The sequence below is a fragment of the Bison bison genome, unplaced genomic scaffold (assembly GCF_000754665.1).
Source record: "Bison bison bison isolate TAMUID 2011002044 unplaced genomic scaffold, Bison_UMD1.0 scf7180017862692, whole genome shotgun sequence".
Lineage (NCBI taxonomy): Eukaryota > Metazoa > Chordata > Mammalia > Artiodactyla > Bovidae > Bison > Bison bison.
The window spans coordinates 260004-273918 of record NW_011493264.1 but is presented as its reverse complement, the minus strand read 5'-3'; the positions used below and the strand labels follow the sequence as shown (position 1 = coordinate 273918).

The 13915-nt window shown below is 58.6% G+C and overlaps 1 protein-coding gene across 1 annotated transcript in view; it reads right to left on the bottom strand.

The window, feature by feature from the left end:
* Nucleotides 1-6157: 6157 nt before the first annotated feature.
* BOK (BCL2-related ovarian killer) overlaps nucleotides 6158-13915 on the bottom strand; it is a 12251-nt gene continuing 4493 nt past the window's right edge. The window contains exons 5-6 of the mRNA XM_010832894.1: nucleotides 7584-7747; nucleotides 6158-6844 (exon numbers count right to left, since the gene is read on the bottom strand). Of these exons, the coding sequence (XP_010831196.1) occupies nucleotides 6719-6844; nucleotides 7584-7747 (290 nt within the window). The 3' untranslated portion in view covers nucleotides 6158-6718. The remainder of the gene's footprint in view (nucleotides 6845-7583; nucleotides 7748-13915) is intronic.

Below are 13915 nucleotides of genomic sequence, written 5' to 3'. Positions count from 1 at the left end.
GCCCGTGGGGTCGCAGAGTCAGACACAACAGAGTCAGACAGCAAGGCCCCAGGGCTGTTGCATCCTGCAGGCTGGCGGAGACAGACACCTCCAGGGGGCAGCCACCTCTGCCGTCCACAGGACTGGGGGCAGGCACAGCCTGATCCTCTGGGCCCCGTGGACGGACGCCCCACCACACACTCTGACGTGCCTTGGGAACCAGTTCTCCATGGTCTGGACGTCAAGCCCTGACTTTGGTTTAGGTGGCTGTCACCCTGCCGTTTGGGGGACGTGCCTGTCGCTGACCAGTACCAACCTCCTTATCAAGTTGGGCCACACTGTGATCTGTCTGAATGAGCTTTCTTCCTACTCTCAGTGCCAGTAGGCTGAGGGTTTTCCACATTTCAGGTCTGGTTCTTCTTGGCTGACAGCTCTGTCTTCACATCTTCTTGGCTCTAACGGTCCGAGGGAAGCAAGGCACGCGCGCTTTGCTTGGAAATGCCCAGCCGGACACCCGGGCCACTGTCCACAGGCTCTTCCTTCCCGCAGCCTAGGACACACTGCAGCCAAGCTCTTGATAGAAGTCCCCGTTTCCATCTGAGATCTCATCAGACTGGCCTTTACACCGGTCCAAGTTAGTAAACGGAAGCCTTGCTAAACTGGAGCGGGAGGGAATTCCCTAGTGGTCCAATGGTTAGGACTCCGCTGTCACTGCCCGGGTTCTGGGGCCGATCCCTGGGCAGGAAACGAAAATCCCACACGGTGCACAGCGTGGCCAAAACACTGTTAATTAAAAAAATGTCCAATGGGCAGGCCCCCAGGGGGCCTCAGCCAGCCCCCTGGATGTCGCCACAAGGGGGACCACCTGGCCTCCAGCCAGAAGCCCGTCACCACCCGCAGCGGGAAGAGTTTCTCCCTGCCCGGCAACAGCCCAGCCAATGAGAAGCCTCCACGCTTCAGGCCCGGTGCCTCCCGGGGACTGTTTGCAGCAGCCCCTCCGACCTGCGTCTCCTGTGAACGAGCTTCCTCTCCTCTTTGCTTCACCACAGTTTCTGACCTGAAACACAATGCTGTGCCGTTCCTGAATAAACCCATTTTGTTGGTAAAAAGTTGGCTGTTTTCTTGTTTCAGGTCATCACATCCACGTTTCTCCCCACGTTCTGCTCAGGCCGCTTGGGTACTCTCTAAGAAGACTGAGGCTTCATGCACAGCTCTCCCCTCTTCGTGGGTCCCCGGCATCGCCCCAACCGTCCATTCACAGCACTGGGCGCTTTCTAGCGTCCATCTTCAAACTCTTCCAACCTCTAAGTTCCAAAGCTGCCTCCACATGTTTAGATACTTGTTACATCTCAGTAACAACTTTCTGACTTGGTCCGTTCAGACTGGCTGGATTTTAAGCAACAGGAATTTACTTGTCAGCGTCCTAGAGGCCCAGGACCACGGTGCTGGTGACCGGCTGACAAAGGACTTTTCTCCTGGGTGGCTGCCCACTGGACCGCATGTGCAGAAGGGCTGGGCTGGCTCTCTGGGGGTCACCCAGGCAGGTACTCATCTCAGTCACAAGGTGACTTTAGGACCTAGTCCCCTCCAAGGCCACACCTCCTCCCATGATGTTGAGGTTAGGACCTCAACATATGAATTTCGGCAAGACAGACATTCAGACCACAGCTCCAAGGACCAAGCTCAGCCTGGAGGCTAAGGCCAGAGCCATCTCTGTTGCTAGAATGATGCCAAGAGGACCTGGGAGCACTGAAGAAGCCCACTCCCTCCCTCCTACACTGCAGGCTTCTCCCTTCTCACGGCTGGGTGCGGGAGGGGTGGGCAGCCCCAGAGCAGAGCAGACAAGGTGGGGCATAAGAGACAGGCAGATAGCGTGCACAGCCCTCTGGTTGCCTTTCTCTCCGCACCTGACCCGTGCCGCTGGTAGGCTGGGGAACTGGAGGGCATTCCCAGCCCCCTCGCTCCTCTGCCCTGCTTCCTGCAGCCTGAGAGTGGATCACCCTTCCCAAGGGTTTGCCCGGCGGTTTGCCCATGCAGTGTCCGCCCGCCTCGGGGTTGATGCTACAGCACAGACGTGGCAGCCTGCCCACTTCATCCTGTTTCTCTCACCCCGCCCGCGTGGACCAGCCCCCCAGCAGAGCTGCCCAGGTGCCGTCTCCTAAGCCTGTCACACCTACGTTCCGTGGCAGAATCCTCTTAGAAAATCTTCCCTCCATCCAGTTAGGCTCAGGTTCAGTTCTCTGAAACAGTTCACGCCAGAGCCAGTCTTTCCTCTGATGTCCAGTGTTAGAGCAAGCGTGCAGGGACGCCAGGGCCGGCCCGGGACCAGCCTCCTCACGCCCCGCCTCCCTCCCCCCCTCCTGCTTCTGCTACAAACCCAGCACTCCTGGTATGTTTGCTGCGATCTCGTCAAGTCCAGTCTTTCTGTGGCAGACGGAGGGGCCCACGTGACCCTACAGTTAGCCGGACGGAGACCCTGACGGCCTCTGTGCCCACTTCCTGCCCCAGCACCTCCCTTCTCTCCAGCAAGGGTGGGAGTGAGAGGCCTGGGCAGGATCGACTCCCTTCACAAAGTTTTCTCAGGCATTTCCACTGAACTATTTGCCATCACACTGCCCTTCACTCCCTAGCGCTTCAGCATGGGATACGTGTATTCTTTAAGAAAGAAAAAAACTGTGCATCCGCACTGATATTTCCCATTCTGATTCTTAGATTATACAATTTCTTACTTAAATTCTTCTATCTCACCTCTTTTAAGAAAAAATCTTCTTTATCATTGCTTTCTCCTACAGGATACTTAGGACTTCCTGATGGCTCAGTGGTCAAGAATCCACCAGCCAATGCAGGAGACACAGGAGATCCAGGTTAAATGCCGAGTTGGAAAGATACCCCACAGAAAGAGAAGGCAACCAGCTCCAGTATTTTTGCTTCAAAAATTCTATGGACAGAAGAGCCTGGCAGGCTATACTCCATAATGTTGCAAAGAGTCAGACACGATTGAGCGACTACTGCTAAGGACTAGAGCCTGGGGCTGCAGTGCGTGGGTCACAGAGTCGGACATGACTGAGCGACTAAACCACCGCGGGACACATATGATTAATTCAGAATAGTAATATTGTCAATAAGACTACTAATTGAAGTCAATTTTTTGCTATTGTTTTTACAGCTTTCACACTGAGTATATAATGTTAAAAAATATTATAGTTGGAATAACTAATTTCTCTGGCTGCTTATGTCTCCAAATCAGCAAACAAACTCATTTATTTCTAAAACTGTTTCTCTGAAGTTAGCTTTGCTTATGCAAAACACGGACGTGACCCTGTTGTCAATCGTGTGAAACAGGGACTTCCCGGGTGGCCAAGGGGCTGGGACTCTGCGCTCCCGGCGCGGAGGGCCTGGGTTCCGTCCCTGGTCAGGGAACTAGACCTCACATGCTGCGAGTGAGAATCTGAATGTTGCGACTAAAGATCCCACACGCCACAAGGAGAATCAAAGCGCAGCCACCGCGAGGGCCCAGCGCAGCCAGATAGAGAAGTAGGAACAGAAACCCTGTAAATCCAGGTTCGTCTCACTTCACGTGGGTGCAGAGCCCCCAAGGCCAGCCTGCCACGCTCTATCAGCAGACGCCCTGACGTTGGGCCTCTGGGCTGTTTCAGTCTTTTGCTAATCAGGTATTGTCACAATGTATGTGTCATTTTGGGCCTCTGCCAGTGTGTCTTCAGGACAGATGTCTCCGAGTAGGATTAGCAGTGCGAGGGCGAGCGCACGCAGGGCTGGTCCAGGTGTTGCCCTTCCCGACGGGCACTGCGCGGTTTCGCCTCCCCCGGCAAGTGCGAGGTGCCCTGCCCCCAGCAAGTCTGTGGTCAGATCTGGACTCGGCCGACCTGGTAGGTGAGGACTGGGGTCCTGGGGTCCTGGGGCAATTTGGGTCTGCATTTCAGCTGTCTTTCCTTCTTGACTTTTGAGGCTGAGTAAGTTCTTTTGAATTATAAATAATCTTCCTGATTTTCAATTACAGCTTTTCATGGAGGTGAAATGCACGGTTACAACATGAAGTTCACTGTTCCACAGCGTCCACACGAGTGTGCAGCTGAGCAGCACTTTGTACACTCACGTGCGTGCAGCTGCCACCTCTGTCTGCTTCCAGGACAGCCTGTCACCCCGGGAAGAAGCCCCATGGCCCCCAGTCACTCCCCCTCCCCACACACCACCCTCTGCTTCCTGCTTCAGGCTGCAACAGCTTTTGAAAATGTTAAACGTCATAAATACTTTTCCCATCAAGTGTATCGTCTTTTCTTGTTCCTGGATTTTATGTTTTGTTGTTTCTTAAACTCTCGTGTACTGTCTCACGGCGGCCCTTCGTCTCCTTGTTGCGGAGGCTCTCTCCTCTACGGTGAGCGGGGGCTGCTCTTCCCTGCAGGGGCCGGGCTTCTCGTTACAGCAGCTTCTTGTCGCGGAGCCTGCGCTCAGCAGCTGCCCCACCGCGGCGTGTGGCATCCTCCCAGACGGGATCAAACCCCTGTCCCCTGCACTGGCAGGCAGATTCTCACCCGCTGTTACCACCAGGGACAGCCGCTTGTTCTCGGATTTTAAATCACACTTAGGAAGGTTTTGCCCACTCCCCAGTTACACAGAAATTCACACACTGCTCCCAGCACTTGCTTCATTTTTCACACTTGGCTCTTGGACCCGTTTGTGACTTGTCTTGCCTGGTGTGTTACCAGGTTTGAACTGGTCTTTTTCCATGTGCTGACTGCTCGTCACGTCGCTTGCTGACGACCTCGTCTCCTTCACCTCATCGTGGACTTGGTTATCCAGGCTCCAGGGTCTGTCTCTGCAGGCCCCGTGTCCCTGTGCACACGTGTCTGCATGTGGCCGGGCCTGGGGGTTCAGGGGCAGACCCAGAGGCAGGGAGGTCCAGACCTTCCTCCTTTCTCTTCTTGGAAAGGTCTTCTTAGCTGTTTGTCCTTCCCCTCCTCGTGTGACCTTTATAATTAGCTTTAGATCCAGATGGGGAAACATACTCTAGTACTTTCTTAAGAGGAAGATGCTTTGCTCAATCACGTCTCACTCTTTTGTGACCACATGAACTTTAGCCCACCGGGCTCCCCTGTCCATGGATTCTCCAGGCAAGGATACTGGAGTGGTTGCCATTTCGTTCTCCAGGGGATCTTCCCGACCCAGGGATCCAGCCCACGGCTCCCGCTTTGCAGGCAGAGTCCTTACCGTCTGAGCGAACAAGTAGTTTCATAATGATTATGTTAAATTTATAAACTTACTTACTTGTAGAGAAATGGCTTTACAAGACTGTTTTCTTCTAGAACAAGGGGTTTCCTCTGTCTGACCAAGTCTAAGGTGTCCTTGAGGAAGCTTCAGAGTTTGCCTCACATGGGTTCACATTTCTTCTCCATCTTTCCCTCGCAAAGTCACCTTCTGTGCTGCCAGAAAGGGCGTGTCCCCCCGTATCTTCTGCCCAGCACTCCCCCCACAGCCAGTCTCCCCGCGGGGCCTGATCAGAAACCTGCTTTTCTGATCCCAGTGACGGGAAGCAGGGTGCCAGGGGACCCTTCCTCTCCCCCACCCCACCACCCAGACTTCCCGCCTCGGGCGCCCAAGAGATGCTCTCTCCCCGCGGATGGAGCAGGCAGAGCTGGGAGGTGGTGCTGGCCCCCTGCCCGCTCCCCAGGAAAGGAGCTGAGGAGAGTGGTCCTGGGGGGCCTGGGGCCGGGAGGTGGGCCCTGAGGGGGGCGCAGGACTGCCCGTGTGCATAGGAGCTGGCCTCTGGCTCTTCCCGCGGGAGGCGGGCCAGGCGGCCGGTGTGGCTGTCTGCGGCCCCCTGCCTGGTACGGAAAGGGAGCCAGGGCAGAGAGGCCACATCCAGCTGTGTGCCTGTGGCCGGGCCGCCCCCATCAGGGCCAGGGGCACTGCGGTGGGAGGTCGTGGGGAGGCGTGGACGGGGGGAGGCTGGCCACCGTGAAGGGCAGGGCTGCGTGCACGCGAGGGCCAGTGTGTGCACATGAGGGCCAGTGTGTGCATGCGCGTGTGCGCGTGGGCCTGGCAAGGTACAGGGCAGTGAGGTGGCCTCCCTGAGGGGCCCCAGGGCGGCATGCTGATCCATCATGGTGGGGCTGCCACCGTCCGTCGCGGGAGGGGGTGCAGGCAGCAGATGGGCACCCTCCACGGCCACTGCACTTTATTGGGGTCAGACACACACCATCGTCCTCATCCACGGGCTCTCGCGCCCAGGGCTCCCTGCCACATGGGGAACCCGACACACGCATGGGGCACACATTCCCCCAGAAGTAGATCAGGAGCCACCACAGCAGCCTCACACTCGGTATGCAGGGTCAGCCAGCCCCACGGCGCCTCCAGCTTCAGCCAAGCCAGAGGCGCCTTCAGGCTGAACGTGCACGGCCCCTCCCTCGAGGACCGAGGCCAGCTCCAGTCCTGATGCGGTCCCGACATGGACGGGGCTCCCGCTTCCTGCTTTAGGGCCAGGACGCGGCGCAGCCTTCTGGCCCAGGAAGAAGGGGGCGGGCAGGGCTTCCAGGGCAGAAGGGTTGGCACTGAAGCCCAGCTCCAGGCCCGGGGGAGACCCTCACGCCTCCATCCAGAGGGCCTGGGCTTTGGAGGAGGGGCTCAGGGCAGGGTCTCCAGCGTCCACTCGGGGGCAGCTCCGAGGGTCTTCCCAGCTCGGGTGGGGCGGAGGGCCCCCTGGGCTCCTGCCTGAGCCGGCATCTCATCTCTCCGGCAACAGCATGAAGAAGGCTGCCTTCAGGAAGCGGCCAAAGCTGCAGAGCGTGGCCACCAGCCAGTGCGAGCGCAGGCCCGGGTCGGTGCTGACCACGCACTTGAGCACGTCCGTCTGGGAGGGGAGAGGGCACTGTCAGGGCGCGGGAGACGCAGTCCCGCCCCACCCAAGGCGGCCGTGCCGCTTGACGGGGTGCCTGCGGTCCAGCTGGACAAAGGCCCGAGGTCGGCCGTGAAGAGGCAGGAATCTCCTGAGCAGGGCACTTCCATGTCCCCTTGCAGACGCCATGGGGGACAACCCCTTAGAACAGGAGCCCAGCGGGCAGCCACTCCTCACTTCCCTGTTTCTCCCTAGTCCTGCTAAGGAGCGCAGCCCCGGAGCCTGACCTCTGGCCGCACTGGCAGTCAGCGTCCTGGCTGCCCCGGTGCCCAGCCCCGCCGGGGCCAAGGACAGGACGGGCAGGGGACAGAGCTGCCCATGTCCCGCCTGCCATGAGTCACCCTGGCAGTCAGACCTTTCCTGCCCGCGCCGCTCCGCCTCCACCGTGGCTCCAACCCCAGCCCAGGACTGACTGCTGTCCCCACAGCCGGTGGGCTGCACACACCTCTGCCGCCACCCACTCTACAAAGAAGGCACCACTTCCAGCAGCCCCGGGCCGGGCCAGCGCTGGGCAGATGATGGGGGACCCAGAGACAGAGGTGGAACGTGGCTCTGACCCCCCAGTGGGCAGGGCAGCAGGCTTAGCTCTGGGGGGCGGGCATGCCCCGGGTCAGCCTTGGGGCAGGGATGCAGCCCCAGCCACAACCGCCTCCCCTCCAGCCCGTCACCCCCGCTACCCCGCGGGCGCCCTCACCCATCCACCACGCCTCCGCAGCCAGGTTGCCAGCGTCTTCCGCACAAACTCCCCGAGACAGTCGACGAGGGCGTGCACCAGGGCGGGCTGGGCCTGCCGCACACAGTCCACGGCCAGCCCCGCGGCCACGGAGTACAGGGACACAACTTTGCCCCACGTGATGCCTGCAGGGAGAGAGGGTGCTGGTCACCAAGGGCCACCAAGGCCCCGCTCAAGGCCAGCCCGCAGCGTCACGACAGGGCTGAGCCTCCTGGAGCCACGCGCCCACCACCCCGAAGGTGACCGGGGTCAGCACCCAGGGCCAGCCTTGACCACCAGCTCCCAGTCAGACAGGGAGCTAGGTCACCTGGTCGGCGTGCAACTCCCGGCCACCATCTGCTCAAGTCAGCTCCGCCAGCCCCGTGGGCCATTCTTAGATGTCCTAAGCTTCTGTTCCGCACCTGCACACCAGGGCCGGAGCCCGGCGACGACCCAGCCCACCTCTGCTGGAGAAAGCGATGGAGTAGAAAAGCGGTTTGGCAAAGAGGGACCTGAGCGGGTCAAGGGGGTTCAGGGACCTGGCGCTGGAGGCACTGAACAGCAAGCAGCTTCAAGGTGCACCTGCCCCAGCCTGGCTGTCCCCGGAACAGAGCGGGGCGCTCGCCATGGAAAGAAGCTGAGGCCCGGCAGGAAGGGCCATCCCCAGGCACCAAGCTGCTGAGGGCAGAACTAAGACAGAGCCTCCCTGGGGGAAGGACAGACGTGTGACAACCTGGGGACGAATGCCTGTCAGTCATAAAAAGCTCCTTAACACATAAAGAGATTCTGTACAACAAGGGAAGAAAAAGGATCCCCTGGAGATGGGAATGGCTACCCACTCCAGTATTCTTGTCTGGGAAATCCGAACAGAGGAGGCTGGCGGTCTACAGTCCATGGGGTCCCACAGAGTCAGACACAACGGAGCAGCTAATACTTTCACTTTCAACAGTTTCTGAAGAAATAGGAACACAAATGAATAGTGGATTCACAAAATAAAAAATACTAATAATACAATAGACGTACTCAATAAAGCAGACGGAGAAGACAATGGCACCCCACTCCAGTACTCTTGCCTGGAAAATCCCATGGATTGAGGAGCCTGGAAGGCTACAGTCCATGGGGTTGCTGAGGGTCAGACGTGACCGAGCAACTTCACTTTCACTTTTCACTTTCATGCATTGAAGAAGGAAAGGGCAACCCACTCCAGTGTTCTTGCCTGGAGAATCCCAGGGACGGGGGAGCCTGGTGGGCTGCCGTCTATGGGGTCACACAGAGTCGGACACGACTGAAGTGATTTAGCAGTAGCAGATGTTTTTCTGAAACTCTCTTGCTTTTTCGATGATCCAATAGATGTTGGCAATTTGATCTCTGGTTCCTCTGCCTTTTCTAAATCCAGCTTGAACATCTGGAAGTTCATGGTTCACATACTGTTGAAGCCTGGCTTGAAGAATTTTGAGCATTACTTTGCTAGCGTGTGAGATGAGTGTAATTGTTCGGTAGTTTGAACATCCTTTGGCATTGCCTTTCTTTGGGATTGGAATGAAAACTGACCTTTTCCAGTCCTGTGGCCACTGAGAAATCTGCAGGCAGGTCAAGAAGCAACAGTTAGAACTGTACATGGAACAACAGACTGGTTCCAAATTGGGAAAGAAGTACATCAAGGCTGCATATTGTCACCTTGCTTATTTAACTTACATGCAGAGTACATCATGTGAAATGCCAGGGTGGATGAAGAACAAGATTGCTGGGAGAAATATCAATAACCTCAGCTATGCAGTTGACACCACCCTTAAAGCAGAAAGCAAAGAACTAAAGCGACTTCTTGATGAAAGTGAAAGAGGAAAGTGAAAAAGTTGGCTTAAAATTCAGCTTTCAGAAAACTAAGATCATGGCATCTGGTCCCATCACTTCATGGCAAATAGATGGGGAAACAGTGGCAACAGTGAGAGACTTTATTTTTGGGGGGGGGGGCTCCAAAATCACTGCGGATGGTGACTGTAGCCATGAAATTAAAAGATGCTTGCTCCTTGGAAGAAAAGCTATGACCAGCCTAGAGAGCATATTAAAAAGCAGAGACATTACTTTGCCAACTAAGGTCCATCTAGTCAAAGCTATTGTTTTTCCAGCAGTCATGTATGGATGTGAAAGGTGGACTATAAAGAAAGCTGACTGCCAAAGAATTGATGCTTTTGAACTGTGGTGTTGGAGAAGACTCTTGAGAGTCCCTTGAACTTCAGGGAGATCAAACCAGTCAATCCTAAAGGAAATCAGTCCTGAATATTCATTGGAGGGACTGATGCTGAAGCTGAAGCTCCAATACTTTGGCAACCTAATGGAAAGAGCTGACTTATTGGAAAAGACCCTGATCCTGGGAAAGACTGAAGGTGGGAGAAGGAGACGACAGAGGATGAGATGGTTGGATGGCATCACCGGCTTAATGGACATGAGTTTGAGCAGGCTCCGGGAGTTGGTGATGGACTGGAAGGCCTGGCGTGCTGCAGTCCACGGGGTGGCAGAGAGCTGGACACAACTGAGCGACTGAACTGAACTGAATACACTACACATGTGAAAAATGCTTACCCTCCCTGATAGTCAAAGAAGCGTCAATTAAAACGAGATGTAAAGGATAGTCTATGAGGTTGAAAATTCAAAGTGGCAATGTGTGGATCCAGGTAACTGTGCAGCCTGGTCCCTGTGACGGGAAAGGCATCTGAGGGCACCTGGCATCACCGGTGAGAGGACACCCCCTGGGGGCCGGGCCCTGGTCTGGCAGGAATAGCACAGGTGGGGAACGCAGGCCCCGGACCCCCATTCCCGGGGACGGTAGGTCACAGGAGCACAAGACAAGGCAAATGGACGCTTGTTCACAGTCACCAGGAGGTGGAAATGGCAAGACAGGAAGATTCGGGAGTGGGAGGGCGCGAAGTGGGCCATCTGCACAACAGAAGGTCATCTGGCCTCCCAAGGCAGGAGCTCTGACGGGGCCAGGACCACGCCTGCTGAAACGCAGACTCGAGTGGGAGTGCGTTCCTGACGCGGCAGGGCCAGCGGGGCCGTGGAGACGGAGGCAGAGCGGTGGGCCCCGGGGCCGGCAGTGGCAGCTGCAGGACATCGAGGCAGCCGCTGGGCGTCGAGGGCTGCGCAGCCCTGCGGGTGGACAGATGCGCCGAATCGCACTCTACACGCTTAACCGGGGCCTCCCTCAGGGTTCCGTGACCCAGACGCCGAGCTCCCAGCGCGGGCCCAGGTGGCGGGGAGCCCGACCACATGCACCCCAAGGTGACGGCAACGAATCAAATGGTTAATCAGATACCACGTGAATTTCACCTCAGTTAAACGCAAATGTAAAAACCCCATGAACCAGGCCCACCTGGTGCTTTGACTCCCACCCCTTCAAAGCAGGCCCACGTCTGAAGCCCCCGGGCCGCCCCTGGCCCCCGGGACCCCCTCCTGCCGCTGGCCTTGGGCCCACTCCGCCAGCCTCAGCGCCACCCACGAGACTGCCCACCCTCAGGGCTCTGCTCACGGGCCCTCTCCAAGGGGGGCGCCATGTCCTGGGGATGGCGCCACCACGCCGTGCTCCCCGTTCACCAGCTGCTCACAGCGCACCGGCCCTGGCGGGCCCCCTGGACTCGGCGCCCCAGGTGGACACGTGGGCTCCACGTGACTGCCACGTTGGACCTGGAGAGAAAAGCTCTGGTCTGGGAGCTGCCAGCAGGCTGGTCTCCCGCGTGGGTCTTGCGTATGCCCTATTTTCTCTGAGCTCTTAGGGTTATTTTTTACGGAGATACGATCTCACTACCGGGCTTCCCTGGTGGCTCAGGTGGTAAAGAACCAGCCAGCCACGTGGGAGACCTGGGTTGGATCCCTGGGTCGGGAAGATCCCCTGGAGGAGGGCATGGCAACTGCCTCCAGCATTCTTGCCTAAACAACCCCATGGACAGAGGAGCCTGGCGGGCTGCAGTCCACCGGGTCGAAAAGAGTTGGACACGACCGAGCAACTGAGCACACAGCAGTCTCACTGCCATCAGTTCATCCTTTTGAAGTGTGAGATCCAAAAATTTTAAAAAGAAGACCCAGATGGGACTTCCTTGGTGGTCCAATGGTCAGACTGCACTTTCAGCTCAAAAATAAAAAAAAAAGGGAGATCCAGTGTTCTCGGCGTGTTGACAGTGTTCACAGCCACCCCCACTGCTGACTTCCGGGCGTGTTCACTCCAGGTCCCTGTCCCCATGAGAACGGCGTCCCCGTCACCCGGCTCCTGGCAGCCTCTCCTCTCCTCGTCTCTGTGGATGCTCTGGACATTTCACGTGAATCAAATCACACAGTAGGTCCCCTCTTGTTTCCGACTCCTCAGGGAGCAAAACGTTTTCCAGGTTCCTCGCATCATCCTGCGCATCACCACCGCGTTCCTTGTCACGTTGGAGCAAGGCTCCATCGCGTGGGCCGACCACCAGTCAGGAGAACCTGGGTGGGGTCCCTCCGCTGCTGGCGGAGGGTCTGAAGGCCCACGGACAAGCCCTCGTGTGGACATGTGGCTTCCCTTCTCAGGGGCGAACCCCGGGGCATGGAGCTGCGGGCTCAGGTGGGGGACGCCATCAGGGTCACCCCACTGAAGACACAGACACGAGGTCCACCGTGGCGGCTCGCGCCTCGAGGCCTCCCGAGCTGGGTTCCGAAGGCCTGCCTCCACCCCCAGGGGTTGCGAGCTGGAGTCTCGTGGCTGGGCGTGCATTTCCCTGGTGACTGATGAAGGTCAGCGACTTCTCACAGACATCTCGGAAGAGACGACTACTTAGATTCCTTTGCTCATGTTTAAAGGAGGCTGCCTTTTTAGCACAGATTTCTGAGAGTACTTTATCTCATGTTTTTTATCTTTTCATGGTAAAATACTTTCTTCTTGTAATGAGAAGTAAAAAAATGAAAATACTTGCCAACTTCATGTTTTCCCACAAAAGGGAACAGAGAAGCCCCTTCAGCCAAGACGCAGCATGAGTGTCACCCCGCCGCTGCGTGTGGGGGGCTCGGCAGCATCAGGGTGCCGGCACGTGGCGGGCACCCAAGCCCTACCCTGCAGTCCTGGAGCCGCCCACCCCACCGGCCACAGCCACAGAGGAGAGGGGCTGCCCAGGAGGGTGAAGGGGACGCGGGTCCAGCCCCCGGGTCAGCGGGCCAGGCCCCGCTGCGGGGAGAGGCCGTAGGAGTTCTGCGGTCCAGAGAGGTCGAGAAACGGCCTGCAACGCACACAGCGACGAGGGGGCAGGTGGGCGTGGGGGCTGCCTCGAGGAGGGGGCAGAGCCGGCTGGGGGCGGAGCCCGGCCCGGGGAGGGTGGGCCGGCAGCCGGGGAACTTGGGCCCAGGTCGGTGGGGTACAGCCCCAGCGGTTTCAGACTGAGCTCCACGCACTCCATCCCCAGGACACACCTCCCTCCCGGCCTCCGGGGCCCTCCTGGAACCCACAGCCCTTCTGGGCCCATCTCTGGTCGCCAGCCCTAAGCGGGCTGGGCAGGCAGGGCTGGACGCTCCGGCCGGCCCCCCACCCTCCCGCCACCGCCCTGGGCCCCGGCCCCCGCCCGCCCGGCCGCATTCCCAGAAACTGACCCTTCCTTTTAAAGCCAGGCCTCGGCTCATAAACCAGCTGCCCGCCCGACAGCTCGGAGACACACACAGGCGGCCACCCACACGCCGGCGTCAGGCCGGGACGGGCCCGGGGGGTGGTGGGGGAGCCCAGCGTGGCGGACAGCTCCGGGTGCCCACCGTGCCCCTTCCTGCCTGGCCCCTCTAACTGCCTTCTCCACCAGGCCAGCCTGGATGCCCCCGAGCCCCACCCGGGGGAGGGCTGTCAGGCCCTCCAGGGCACCCTGATCTCTCCCCACCCCTCGGGGTCCTGCCCTTAGTGACCGCTGCACGGAGAGCCGCGCTGACCCTGTGGAGGCTGGCCCGCAGCTGGCGGTCCCGTGTCCCGCACCTTCAACGCCGGCCTGCCCGCCAGGGGTCGGGAGGCCTCCTCAGAGGGGGACACAAGGAGGCAACACCCCGAGGGTGGGGTCAGCAGACGGGGCCTCTGACGGGCCTGCAGCCCCTCCATCTGGCCCTCTGTCTTCAGTGGGTGAGTGGAGGGTCCCCCTCAGGGCAGGGATGGTGGTCCAGGCTCCTCTGCCCCGAAGCCCTCCAGTGCTAAGCACGCCTCGGCTGAGCAAAGGCGGGGCGAGCACCAGGTCACAGCACCAGTCAGCCAAGGGCTCGAGGCCTCCGGGCTGCCTGGGGCCCTCCTCTGCAGCAGGTTGTGCCCCCAAAGCCCCAGGGGGAAGGGG